This window comes from Patiria miniata, unplaced genomic scaffold (genome assembly GCF_015706575.1).
Source record: "Patiria miniata isolate m_02_andy unplaced genomic scaffold, ASM1570657v1 HiC_scaffold_2, whole genome shotgun sequence".
Classification (NCBI taxonomy): domain Eukaryota; kingdom Metazoa; phylum Echinodermata; class Asteroidea; order Valvatida; family Asterinidae; genus Patiria; species Patiria miniata.
Window position 1 is genome coordinate 16565290 of NW_024037058.1, and position 14292 is coordinate 16579581.

Consider the following 14292-nt stretch of genomic DNA (forward strand, 5'->3'; position numbering starts at 1 on the left):
TTTCAGAATTGTAATGTCAGGATTATTCCTGATTTGGGGATTTTTAAAGAATCCCTTGTGAATTCTGGAATCCTCAAGGTTTGTACCTATAAAAGTTCATAAGCAACAAAATAAACCTACATTTAAGGGGTGCCTTTAGGCAAATACACACATATACCATATACCCTACGTTGCTATGGGCCCTAGTTGACCCTCAAACCCTCTGCCAAATTTTCATGGATTTGTTCATTTTCCCCCAAACCCTGTGTCTAATAAAAGCAATATATTCCAATGTCAAATAAATAAATTGTTTACCACTCAGATTGGTGAGAACACAGATGGAAGTTGAGATGGAGGTTGAAGCCGACGACGGCACCACGGAACCAGTCTACACCATCGAGGAAGAGGAAGAGGTTGTCTTGTTCTGGAAGAACGGAACCAAATCCAAGAGCATCCGAGAGTTGGCCATGGGGGCCACGGAAAATGTCAAAGAGGACGCCAACGTTCTCAAATACTACAGGTATGGCTAGGAGAGCAATTTTATCATATTGTGTTAGTACATGGTTTTCTGTGTAAACAGCCTCCGCCGATTTTGTGAGGATTGAAGGAAGTAGGCACAACAGAGCAAACTCACATCAGAGAAAAAATAATTACTTGACAGTGTTCAGTGAAAAGCTATATGCATGTGCAAGTATTATGTCTTTGTAGTACATCAGTTTGGTGATAAGATTGTTCAGTTTGATGATAAAGGCATGGAATTTGGCTGACAGTCTGAGTATGTCATGGGAAAGATATTTGGCTATAGGGCCATCGCAGATTTGTCTTTTGAAAAAAATATCATAGGATTACCGGAAATTTTCAAATTTTCAAAATGGCGGCCATTGCATGTTATTCTATGATATTTTTTCCAAAGGACAAATCTGCGATGGCCCTATTGCCAATTATCTTTTCCATGACATACTCTGACTGTGTGCCAAGTTTCATGCTTTTATCATCAAATTCCATCATGTTGTGCACCAATCTGCCTGACTATTGCTCTGGCAATTTGACCGCTACCTGTTGAGCTTCCCATGAAATTGAGCCTTGGTGGTTCCTCTCCGAGCTTATCATTTTTTTTTCAAAGTTTACCAAAGAATCACATTTGTTGCTTCATGGCCTTGTTGTGAGAGGTCAGTGATATTTACATCAACAGATTTATTAGTTCTTGAAGAAGATGTTCTTCAAGTTTCATTTTGACCTGGCTGTTGAGAACACCATCATCAGTATGGTTATGAATTTCTCTCCATCCACAACATTTCTTGGAAATTTCAAGCATGCGTATTAACAGTTTGACACTCCCAATCTTCCATTTGTCTTCATTTAGGCCATCAGCCTGGGGTTTGGTCAGTATCAAATCAGGGCATAAATGATTATAGTGCGCATGCGCAAGGTATGCCGCCCCTAGAGTGGTAACAAGCATTTTGATGGACATTTTGAAAAAAAAGGTGAAAACACCCAAAAAGCTGCCACCGCTGCAATGCTATCACATATTTTCCAACTCTGGAGGTGAATACCTTGCCAAAAATCGCTATGACGATTATTCCCCTCATTTGATACCGGTGGCCAAAATTTTGGACCGAGGCTGATGGCCTAATTTTCTTTTTTAGAAATTACGACAGGTATGCAATTAGTCCGTTATGGTTTTTAGATACAGCTACGTGTGACACAAAATCAAATTGCTTCATGACATTTTTTCTTTCATGAGGAGACAAATTTTCTGACGTGGATTTGTTTTCCCCCTTCAGATACCAACTAGACTTGTTCTCCCAGATGTGCCTTGATCGGCAGTACCTAGCCATCAATCAGATCGGTCCGCAGCTGGACATCGATCTGATCCATCGCTGTATGTCTGACGAGTCCTTGCCCTATGACCTGCGCGCGTCCTTCACGCGACTCATGCTGCACATGCACGTGGACCGGGATCCTCAGGAGCAAGTGACGCCCGTCAAGTACGCAAGGCTGTGGTCTGAGATCCCTACGCAGATCACCATCGATGAGTGAGTGGATTTTAGTTTTTTTTCCCCAGTGACCTCGATTGTAATTGCAGTGGGCGTAGGGGTTGGGTAGGATCGTCCGGATTTTTTATTCTTCATCTCTGAAACAAGATGTTTCTTCAGTGCCCAAGGGTGGATCTAGCTTTCAGCGTTAGTCAACATTTTGTTTGCAATCAGTTTCACATCCGTGCTTGGGTGCAAGCCAGCTAGTCTGGTCCCTTACCTGACCATTCCCCGACGTCTAAAAATTGCTCCTTTTCGTCTGAAGTAGGGTCAGAGAACAAGACTACAAGAACAACATTTCTTTCCTTGATATCTCCCAGCGTCTATGAACACAAAACTTTAAAAAGGTCAGAGTAACAATATTTGCTGTAAAATACTAACCCCAAAAACTATCCATTTTAGAAAATTACAGCAAACGCAAATGGTGTATATTGCCTTTAAAACTTTATTAAAACCTGACAAATAAGTTGGTTCTTTATCCACCTGGCGTTATTTTAAATCATTTTTCCTTCTCAGTTACGACGGGGCCAACAACCTCACCCATGCAGGCAAGGAGGACGCCCAGCCCAAGTTTTCTCTGACCATCAAGTTTGTGGAGGACTACCTGTGCAATGTTGTGTCGGCGTCCTGGTCGTTCACTGACAAGGAACAGAACAAGCTGACCTTTGAGGTAGGCACAGAGTCTTCCCTTTGGACAAGTATAACACTGCACAGACAACTGAGGTTTTACTGTCCCATGAGTGAAAGCTGTCAACATTTGATTTTAAAACAGCTCACCCATGAGGCCTTTTCACACTGTCGTCTGGCCTACCTGTGTTGAAATTAACTTCATAAGGAGATCCAAGCCTAATCAAAGATGGGTCCAGAAGACGTACCATTTACACTTGCACTTACACCAGTTTGTAGTCTTGTACCTTACTGACAAAATGGCAAAAGTGGATTTTTTATTTCCATCACATAATCGCTACAGCTTATTCTGGAACTTTTAGTCATTCTTTAAGGATTCCTGCAATTTCTTAGAAACATATTCTGTGCAACTTTCTTCGCCTCTTAAATGTATAAAAACTATTTGACATCCCTTTTTGGTTAAGTTTTATTGAAAATTGCACTTCTGCACAAATATTCAAAATTTGCCATGCTTTTCCGGGCAAATGAGGGCGCTGTTGCTGTGATGTCATTCCAGGAAGACACTGTTCAGTTTAGGGGTTTTGTGTTCAAATTGTCAACCCAAGCATGTGCTCATTGACTTACTACCATGGACTTACACAACAAAGAATCATCAAAGAAAAAAAAGATTTACAACAGCAAAATATCCAAAATTCTGGCAAATTGTGGCACTGAAATCACTGTAACATTGAGATTTCTGCTGAAATGACATCCCACTTTTGCTCATGAATATGGAAATTTGCATTAGCTTAAAAACCACAAAGGCACCAAAATACCCCTGATCAATAATTGAAAATAAGGTTAAATGGGACACATACCGGTAGGTGCATTTTCAAGGATTGCATTAACAAAATACATTGCATGGGCCCTTTTAAGAAATTGGTAGAATGTTATGTGTTCTGGGACTAACGTTAATTTAGGCTTGCCTTGTTTTCTTTCTTTTTGTCTGATCATTGACAGGTGGTGAACCTAGCCAAGCACCTGATCTACTTCGGCTTCTACAGCTTCAGCGAGCTGCTGCGCCTGACCAAGACCCTGCTGTCCATCCTGGACTGCACGCCGGCCACGGGACTGCCCCTGGGCAAACTGGACCCCAAGGCTGATATAGGTCAGTGCCAAGGTCAGAGGTCAAGGTTAAGAGGTCAGAGGTTCGGTCAAGAGGTCACTCACAGGTTTGAAGTTGGGTGGCACTGATGATTAATTGTGTTGGAGCATTTGAACCTGTCTTTGCTGGTTTTATGGGCCTTTTAATTTTTAACAGTTTCTTCCTTGTTTTTATTGGTGGATAAACTTTGCCAAGGAAGACTTGACAAATACGGAAATTATACATTTTTTACTGAAATCAAGTTTGGCTTTTTTTTGTGGGGGGAGGGGAGATATTAGGAATTGTATGCACCTTCAAAAGTATGATTTGTTGTGTTTTTTTTTCTTTTTTGTTGGGGGGAAGATTTTGGAATTCATTTGCAGCTTCAAAACTATTATTTAGTTCTTTTTTTTTTTTATATTCACAAAGATATTTTTTTTAAAAGGCAAAACACTTTTTCAACGAGGACAGAAGTTAAGCCTCGACTACCTAATTTTCCAAACTTTGCCATTTTTTAAAAACAATTTCATGGCCCTCTGTTTGCTTTGTTGTTTACCCAGCCCAGATTGTTGTAGAATTATTTTAATGCACCTTCCCCATATATTTTAGTTATTCCATGAATCCTGTCACGTGCAATATTGTGATGTGTTTATAGATTTGTGAATTAGTTCACTCGTGGAGTATTCTGTTAATCTTCATATTTGAACCCCAAACATTATCCCCTTTTTATGGAATAGTTAAATAACTTGCACAAAATAATTCAGAAGTATATCTTATTAGGGACTCTTTTTAATTGGAACTGCACTATTTCTACTAATTTTCGATGTTGAAATAAAAAAAAATATTAACAAATTGTATAAATGCATGTCTAAAATTTTGCATGAAAAAAAAATGCAAGCATTGAATTTCTGTCCAAGCATGTGCAAATTCACTGCCTTTTAATTTGCAAACTTTTCAGTTCTAAAAAGATTATAAACCCTGCCTAGATATCCTGCAAACATTGAAAACGTAAGAATTTCTGCTTTTCATTGGTGACTCATATGCCAAAGGTTAAGACATGATGGTTGACTTGAATTCATCATGCAGAACGCATTACTTCAAAAACTGCCAATAAAGAATTTTTTTTGAAACCTTGTGATGCACTTAAAATTACCAAAGATTGCCAATTTTAAGTACTCATGCTCAATTATATGCAAAGCAAATACACTGATTGAAAGTTGGGATGCTACAGTTACTTAAACTGAATTTGTTTGACCAAAACAAACAAATCCAAAACAAGATTTAGATGTTGCAAACAAGTTAAGGATTTTAATACAGATTTATGTTCTAGAGTTGTGTTTAAACATGCATACCATTTCCCAAGTGTTTTTGGTCCCCCCCCCAATGGTCTTCCCACTCTGTGAACATTGCCTTGCACAAAGTATAATTGTTTTCAGTGTACTTGTCAAGAGCTGTATAAATTAGAAAAATCATTAAAAACAATTCTGAATTATTTCAGGATTCATTTTTAATTTTTTTTTTTAGATCAGCAAACATGTTGCTTATTTGGTATCAGTGTTTTAACCAGTTCGCGCAAGATGAAGTGTATACACACACAAAGGTTTTTGCGGTACTCAGAACAAATGACGGATAAACACGCAGCATGCGAGGCCGCAAATATGAGTGCGCTGCTCGAGGGTGATAGCTTCAACCCGCCTGGCATGAGGTTGAGTGAAAAGTAAACCCGCTCCTCGTTCCGTTCTTGTCAAAATAATCCCAGCGTGAACTGGTTAAGGCAATTGTTCTCCCTTTGTGTCACAGCTCAACTGCAATTTTTAAGAAGTCGCAAAAAGTTCAATATCCAAAGTTTCCATAATGGATGACCAAGCCCTTGTGCTTAAGCTGACGTGTAATATGTAACTGGAACATGTTGCGTGATATTCACAGAGTGGGTTGGCCAATGCCAGCGGCGTAGTCAGGTCCTTACAAGTCATTGCAAGTCAATCACAATAGTCGTCCAGTTTCATGTCAAGTGACAAGCCATTGAAATGAACTGTGACAAATGCATTCCTTTGTTATTGTTCCCCACCTGTCACCTGTGACTGGACTTGTGATGTAATCGCATTCTCTATCACAAATAACTCGACTACCACCCTAGCTGCATCCAACTTCATTTCATCATCCAGTCTTGTGAAGATGAATTGTGACAGAAATATTCCTGTTGACATTGTTCATGAGATTTTGTGACCTGACTTGTGATTTGACTTGTGATTAACTTGTAACAGCCATGAGATGTAGTAACATCACACTTTGTTTTCAAATTCAAGTGTGCTTTATGATACGAGCTAGGTAGTGTTCTTCATCCGTACCTGGAAAGCAAAGCATGGCTCCATTACATCTCATGGTTATTGGCTTGACCGCAATTCTGGTCTCAACCACTGATCTCTAGTGCCGACTTGGATAGGCGGTCAGGGTTACACCATGCGTCTACCATTGTAGTTCACCCAAACTGCCTCACAGGCCACACGGTACACGTCTTAACCATCGGCGTTAGCATGGCATTTTCCACACACGGTTCCATGACCGTATTGCATTTTGCATTATACGCTATAATAAGCCCCAAATTCACTCAACTATTTGCTGTCTGTCAAATTTAGGTTGTATAGTGGTGAGACGACTGCAAACAGCCATCACTTGAACTTGCTGACTAGTCTTGTTGATGGAATGATTGGTTATCCAATCCCTGCAATGAGGCTGGCGAGACCCACTATAAGGATTTTGTTTTTTACCACAAAACAAGGGGTTCTTGTCAGAGGGATGGGGTTTGGCTAGGATTTTCAGGGTCAGTATTTGAAGAGGGCTCTCACCACTTCATTTGGCTATGTTTGAATGAGGAACTTGTGAAATACGAAGAAAAAAAATTACCAACAAATATCAGAGTATTTAAAAAATTAAGCAAAATGGAGTGCACTTTGCAGTACATTGCCTGCGTGGAGGGTACTCTCCACAGTACGCAGCATGACACCGGGTGAACTAAAACAGCAGCTCGGCAGCATCCGACCTAATGGGCCAATCAGTGGCAAGCAGCTGTTACTGGCTATCCACGTTGGTAATAGAGATCAGTGGTCTCGACCCCATTAAAACAAAAATAAAAAATCCAATGTCCTTTCTAACCGGCACCCTAACTCTCATTTTCATTCCCACTTCACTCTCTCTCTCTTATTACCTGCAGAGCCTCCTAAACAAGGTATGGTACACGGTTCGCATCCCTCCTTCTTTCCTCTGCGCTGTGTCTTTTTATTTTGTCCTCTCCTATAAACCCTTTGCATGCTGCCCTCTACGTTCTCAGTGTTAGCCATGTTTGTGGTTTACAGTGCCTGCCTTGTTGGGCCCCAGTGGCGATGGTTAAGTTTTCCCCAGAGGTTGGTACCATTTTTTTTTTTTTCAAATATGAATTGTTTTGTTTTTTTCACCCAAGTTTCAGGGCTTTTTCTAATGTCGTAATTGTTAGAATATCAGCTTATAAACAAGGGTTTTCGTATAAGCAATAAATTTGAAATACACTTTCATGAATTTTTTTTTTTTAAATAAAGTTGACTGTTTCATAGTGTCCGGCACAGTTTGAAAATGTTATTTTGACATAACGGCGATTGATTTGAAAAAAATGGAAAACGGACAGAAATGTGGTATTATTTCTAGTTACAAGTCAACAGTCTGCAGAATCCACAAAATCTGTATCCATAAATAACCGGATCATAGTGTCATGGTACCTTGATGTACTTGTATGCCGCCCCTTTTTTTATAACTTTATTTTGTACCTTTGGCCAAAATTGAGCCTCCACATTGTTAAAACCCTGTTGTAATTCTCCCTAATTTCCAGTCATTTCTTTTTCAGTTTTGAGTATAACCAAAATCCCAAGTGTGCCGATTTTTGATTAACGTTGTGTACCATTACTAACACTAATGCATTAATACTTTCACAGTTGTGGACATGTCTGTCTACAATCAGGGATTTGTACAGAGTAGTGTATAGACAATCTGGTGAATGAGATATCGACTCCATGCAGGAACTGTTGGGGGCGGTTTGCAGACTACAAGATCCAAATAGCTCTTTGCGATAGTGTACCAGTTTTCAAGCTAACTTGAGTACAAAACATAGTGTGCCCAACTGATTTCAAATTGAAGTTACACAGAACTGTAATATAATGGTTTACTTTCAAAAAGACTGAACTGAATTTTAAACTGAATAATTATTTAATTAGGCAGTGTTAGTTCTAAATTATAAGCTGGTTGCTCTGAATAAAGCACTCTAATATCTACACGCAATGTCAATAGCCTCACAGCGCAAGATCCTGTGCAGTGATCCCTGCTCCTTGACTTAACTACTGCGGAACTGGCCGAACAGTAGTTGGTTTGTCCGATAAGACTTTCTACACGGAGTGGATCTTTCTGTAACCCGACACAGCAGACAAACTCCAACCATGTGCGCACTCAGTTCAGTTACTCTGTGAATCAAGTTTCTTATACACTGCTATACAAGTCTCAACTCTGTACACTTCTAATAAAACAATACAAGAGAACAATTCTCATCAATTTACGTTGTTTTCTATTAGCGGGCCTATTGCTCGGCAAAACAATTACCTCAAGAAATAGACTTGTTCCCAGTCGCTACCCCCATCTCGTCACAATATCACAATTGAGTAGGAGGCATGCCTAACTCTGATTGGTCAATGTGCACACCATTACAGTGTGTGCACATGATGTGTCCCCTCACTAGTTCAATTGAGCAGTCCTCACATTGCCATCCGTCATTCCTGCATGGGGTGTAGGGTTGCACAGGGGGGGATTAAGTCTTCCGTAGGCCCTAGGCACCAGTGTTCCGTAGGCCTTACTCCACACTAGGCACCAGCACCAAATTCATGTTGATGCTAAGCTGTACTAAGCAAGCCAGGCCAAACTGGTAGCTCTAAGTCGCTCATATATACTGCCCTTAAACAGGGTGCTGGGAAGGGCCAACCTCGTCCCCAGGGTGTCGAGCAGTACGCGCCCACCACTACCTGCTCTCTCACCCTGGTATTGGATCATTTGCATGTGCAAAATTTTTGAACACGTATGCAAATTAGGAGTAGTCTGGTGCCTGCCTGTGCGTTACATTTGCGTTTGTTTTTGTATGCGGTGTCTGGGGTAAAAACAGAATCAATTCGTCGCAGTGCGAGCATGGCGTGAGTTACGAAAACATGATTTCATTCTAATTAAACTGTTACGATCTTAACGAGACAACATGCAGTATCACATTTCATATTAATATTAACAAACTGGAAAGGAAATGAATATTTTTGAGAAGGCGTGGACGAATGATCGCGAAAACACGTACTGCACGTTGTGAATAACAACACCAAATACACGATATAAATCCATTTCTAGCCAATTGCGGTATCGAATCAGGATGCAGGAAGGAAGTTTCTTATCCAGGGTTTACTATTGGAAACAACGTTGGAAATAAAGTAAGCACTGGGGACGAGGTTGGGGAAGGGCATATCTTAAGGATACATGTCGTAATTTCTCCGAGCCCACATTGGATAGAATTTGTTTGAACAACAACACGGGTCAAAACTTCCGTGTGTGTGTGTGACACGTGCGCGCTGAATGTATGTCTTTTAATTAAGGCAGCAAGCTACCCACAATGCTTTGCAACACCTGTGCTTCCTTCACAGAATTGTGTGAAAAAGATTAGCCCTTCCCAGTGCCCTAGGGTGGTGGGTACCAGCAAAGAAGTTCTAAAAGCCGGTTGGGACTGACACACTGTGGTATTCTCATAGGCCCTCAATTTTTTTACAGGCTCTAGGCACAGTGCCTCCTATTGGATAATCTGGGCCTGTCAGGTTGCATGTACGGAAACACTGCTGAAATGCCCTTATTTTACAGCAGCTTTCTTGTTTTCACCAGTAAAGGGCCGTGATATGCACAGAGCCAATAGTGGCCTGGCAGTGAAGGTTTTTGAGATGATATTTTACTAATGACATTGCTAGTTAGTTTGTAAATCTTTGTCGTCGTTTCATTGATTGTCTGTTTATGTTTTCAGTAACTTGGTTTGTTAGTTTGCAGTCAGTGTCTCTTTTTGTCATGTGGAATTTTTCAAATGTGTGTTTTGATTCAGTCAACATTGATGGTGCTGCTTTTTGAATAGCATTGCAACACACAATGTGTTTGCCATATTTTTTGTTTGTTTGTTTGTATTTACTCATAGAATTCTAAGAAGAATCCTGGCATAGGAAGTTTTCGAGCGTAGAGATTTATTTCCTTCTTTTCTATTTTCTTGAACTGACAACTTTGTGCTTGATTAGATCTTTTTAGTTTAGCCTGTAAAACTGATCCTCTTGAAGCAAAGTGACAATACGGGCGATTCCCTTTGCAGTGCGCCACCAAGAGTTTGCCAAGGAGAGTCTATTTTCAAGTTTACAATTGACAAAAACATGGCCGACTTGCCACGATTTGAACGAATGTCAGTAGACAACTTGAGGAAATTTTTGATAGATTGGGGCATAGCATTCTGCCGCCTCACAAAAAAAACCACCATGTTGAATTTTTTTTTAAAATAGTAATAATAACGGGTTCTTATATCTCTTACTAGGATCAAAGCACTTTACATCATTATTTCCCCTGCTCATTGGGCCAATTAAACATACCAAATACCATCTCAGCTCCCTGGGGAGTATTCAGCTCGATGCTGCCATTTTGGCGCAAAGCGGCTAGAATCAATCACAATAACCATCTCTGCCCTCTGCCTCACTGGTACCCATTTACTTCTGTATGGGGAGAAGCAATGAGTGACAAAGTGCCTTGCCAGGGGCACACGCATTATAACCCCAGGCTGGACTCGAACCCACAAACTGCAGAAATACCTGCAGACCACGAATTCAATGCTCCAGACAACAAATTCAATGCTCCAGACCACGAGGCGACGGCACCCAACTTACAAACCTACTGACCGGACAAACTAACAATTTTGAGTGTCCCATGCTGCAAATGTGTTGACGGTCTCCCACAATGCACTGCAAAAAATGGACTCTCCGTGGCAACCTCTTGGTGGCGCACTATATTAGGAATCGCCCGAACTGTAATCTATCCTTAGCTTAGGCCAAAAAAAAAAAGTCTCCGGTTTCTGGTATGCGCGCGCGTCGCCGCAGCCATGCGTGTCGGCAAAATGAAAAAGTTTTTTTTCAATACAAGATGATGTCTCAAAACTGCCAAACTCACTGGTTTGACTGGAATCCTGCTGCTGCACAATTTTAACGTGTTTTTAGATGGGGTTATGATCGAGAATAAGCTTTATGTGGCCTCTCTGGACTCCCATATATTTGCACTAAGTTTAGTCGGGCACCATTTGCAGTCATCAGCCGACATTTGAAGCCAAAAAAATAAAAAAACAGGTAAAAAAAAAAAAGCCGCGTCGCTGCACCACTTTTGGGGCAAGCTCCATACCAGAAACCGGAGACTTTTTTTTTTTGGCCTTATCTATCATTTTTTTTTTGAGTGCATGTTTTGCTTCTCTCTGCATCAAAAAAATCCTCCTGTTTATCAGAATTTCTTCTCAGAGAATTTCATTGCGAGTGTAAATCTTCCTTTCGGTGCTTGTTAATTTTGATTTTCAACTAATGATGTTCTTTATGGGCCCTTCTATAAATTTGGTGTCCAAAGAGTGACATTCGTCCTGTCCCTGTTACCTTGGTACTTTGTAGTTTGCCATTTAAGTACATAATTAAGTATAACTTCAAATGATTTTTTATTTGTTGGGTAGGTAGTCTGCTATTCATAATCACTCTTAGAGAACGACTGCATTAAGGAGTACATCAGAATCATAAAATCTTAGATTTCAGATGTAACAGGGAAAAAGTGGACTCTTTGAGTGAGTCTCCAAATTTATAGAATGACCCAAAATTAAACAAACCTTCCGAAAATACTGTTCATTTTTATCACGCCGTAGTGATAGTTACTTTGATTAAAGGTAGAGTAGATCATTTGCAGCTACCAAAAAGTAACTGACCAAATTATTGTCGAAAAGCTTGCTTGGTTTGTAGATAGTATAAGGACACTAAACTCCCTGGCATGCTGTCATTTTCAAGAAAACATTCCATTTCAAAAAGATGCGTCAAGTGACGCATTTTTGGAAATTTCCGTTAGTAGTTTGTTTGTAATTGGGCAAATCCTTGAATGGGTGCACGCAAGTATTGACACGACACACACTCACGCGAGATTTGCTGGTATTCATTGGTTCAGTGTGTGACATCGCGTAGCAGCAATCGGCTGAATGAGAACGTGTCCCGGATGCTGATTTCGTGCACAATTCAAAACATTATACTCGGCAAATTTTGAATTGAAACCAAGATCCTAGAATATTGTTTTCTCGGAATATACAGCATTCACTGAGCTAAAGCGTCTCCAGGTTGGGTTTTTAAGCACCCGTCTTAAAATTTTGAACACTTTTGCTGCTTTCAAACGAAAAAATTGCACGGATGACAAATGATCTATCCTACCTAATAAGGACAATTTTTTTGATGTAATTTTTTATTAATGTCAATTTTTGCCTCAACTTTAATAATTTTACGCAGAAGCTAAATCAGTCCTAGGTAAGAATTTTCATCCATCAGAATGTGGTTACGTTTGAAGGAATGCACGTATTATGATGAAACAGTCGTAGAAATCAGAGGCCTTTTTTTTCTTCCTTGAGACAGAAGTTGCTCTGTGGTTGTACTTTTAGTCTAAGACAACATGCATGAATCCTGCAATGGTACACAATGACAATGGAATGAAACTTGCTTTGAAAGTAACTTGTATTTTTGTGCATATTTGATGTCTGCATGGTGGGAAGAGATGAAAATAGTTTTCAAAATGTAACTTCTGTAGGGGTTGAAGCCTGCGTGTCATGTTTTTAATCAATCCAAACAGCCACAGTTGTACAAAGCTTATCCAAGATTGTCGCGTAATTAGTGGCAATCAGTAGTCTTAAATGATTGATCCGTTAAACCCCACCCATTGGTCACACGGATGATGACATGTGTGTCATACAGCGCGTCTTGCAGCAGCTGTAGAAACACCAAAACAAACAAATTGTGAAATGCGTGACATGCTCTCTGTATCTGATATGAACCGCTGCAGTTTATTTCGGAAAAACTTGAGAAGTTGTTTTGTGTTTAAGTTGGATCAAAAGAATGGGAACTCCCTAGAAATGTGTGCATGCTTGCATGCATGTGAAATGGTAACAACGTCCAGACACTTTTCAGGGACTGTAAAATTTCTGTGTATGAAAGACTTTGTGTTGGATAGAAATTTGTTGGGTTCTGGAAAGCCCATGCATGTGTCTTGCGTGAACTGTTACGTGATTTGTGTTGGTCGTTGTTGTACTTTAGTCCACTGTCAAGTCGAACGGATTGTACAAATATTGACGGCTTCGAGTGGTGTAGTAAAACTAGCCTCCCAAGGTGATCCATGAAGCATTCTATTTTTCCCGAGACGAAACCAAGGGAAAATAGAATGCTCCATGGATCACTGAGGGGGGGGGGGCTATTTTTACTATGCCACGAGATCAAGCAGTCAATATTTGTTTTATAATACCTCTCCCACAGATTCTGCTTGATTTAAGCAATAACTGCAACTGCAATTAAAATGCAATTAAAATGTACTTCTATTTGAATACAGAATTAGTTGAAAATTTACTTGCACTTTTCCAAACTACTCCTTCACGAACAGTTTGAACCCAGCTCTGTAGCGCTAGCTCTTGGGAACAATACGCACAACACGCAACATGCACATCTGCATTTGCGGGTTTACAATACGGGTTGTTATGCGTATAGTACTTTGGTTGTTACAGGTATAGTACTTTGGTTGCTATGGGTATAGAACTTTGGTTGGTTACCACGGATAAAGTATTTTTTGGCTGAGTACAAAGAAAGCAAAAATAGCGAATAGCATGTGACTCGTTCTCGGCCATTCAAGATACAGAATTTGTGGGTGAGATGTTTATAAGCTTAAATATCATAAATAGTATAGGTAGTAGAAATTAAGCCTGACAAACTAGGCTGTGGTCTGAGTACTTGGGTTTCTGGTTTAGAATTAGATTTTGATTTACTTAACATGAAATTGCAAATATATAAGAAACATAATTTTTGGGTGAGGGCTAGCAAAATAAATATTGAATGCTTGAACTCATGGTGTAGTAAAAGTAACCTCCCATTGTTATCAATGGAGCATTCTATTGACCCTTTGCTTCACTGTGGGCAACAGAACACTCCATGGATCACTTCAGGAGGCTAGGTTTACTATAGTGTTGATGTACCCTTACGTAACGTGGCATGGCCCCTAACATGGCGCACTTTGATTTATCGCCTCTAGTGCCTCACTAGAGCAATACTTTTACCTCAATTTCTTGAAGCTCTAAACATTCCTGTTCAGAAATCTTGAGTTAACATACCCGCCACAAAGTTCCAGAGAAATTCTCTTTTGGCGTGATTTTCCGATTTTATTTCGAAGTGCACAGTGAACCCTTTTTGA

At 40.0% G+C, this 14292-nt stretch overlaps 1 protein-coding gene across 4 annotated transcripts in view; it reads left to right on the top strand.

Moving 5' to 3' along the window:
* The window catches only part of LOC119726694 (inositol 1,4,5-trisphosphate receptor), a 114728-nt gene that overhangs the window by 47672 nt on the left and 52764 nt on the right, over positions 1–14292 (top strand). For 3 of the 4 annotated variants that reach the window (XM_038198490.1, XM_038198492.1, XM_038198493.1), the window contains exons 18-22: positions 302–499; positions 1764–2015; positions 2532–2685; positions 3642–3789; positions 6977–6991. In XM_038198490.1, the coding sequence (XP_038054418.1) occupies positions 302–499; positions 1764–2015; positions 2532–2685; positions 3642–3789; positions 6977–6991 (767 nt within the window). The remainder of the gene's footprint in view (positions 1–301; positions 500–1763; positions 2016–2531; positions 2686–3641; positions 3790–6976; positions 6992–14292) is intronic. The other variant, XM_038198491.1, reaches the window with a different exon arrangement.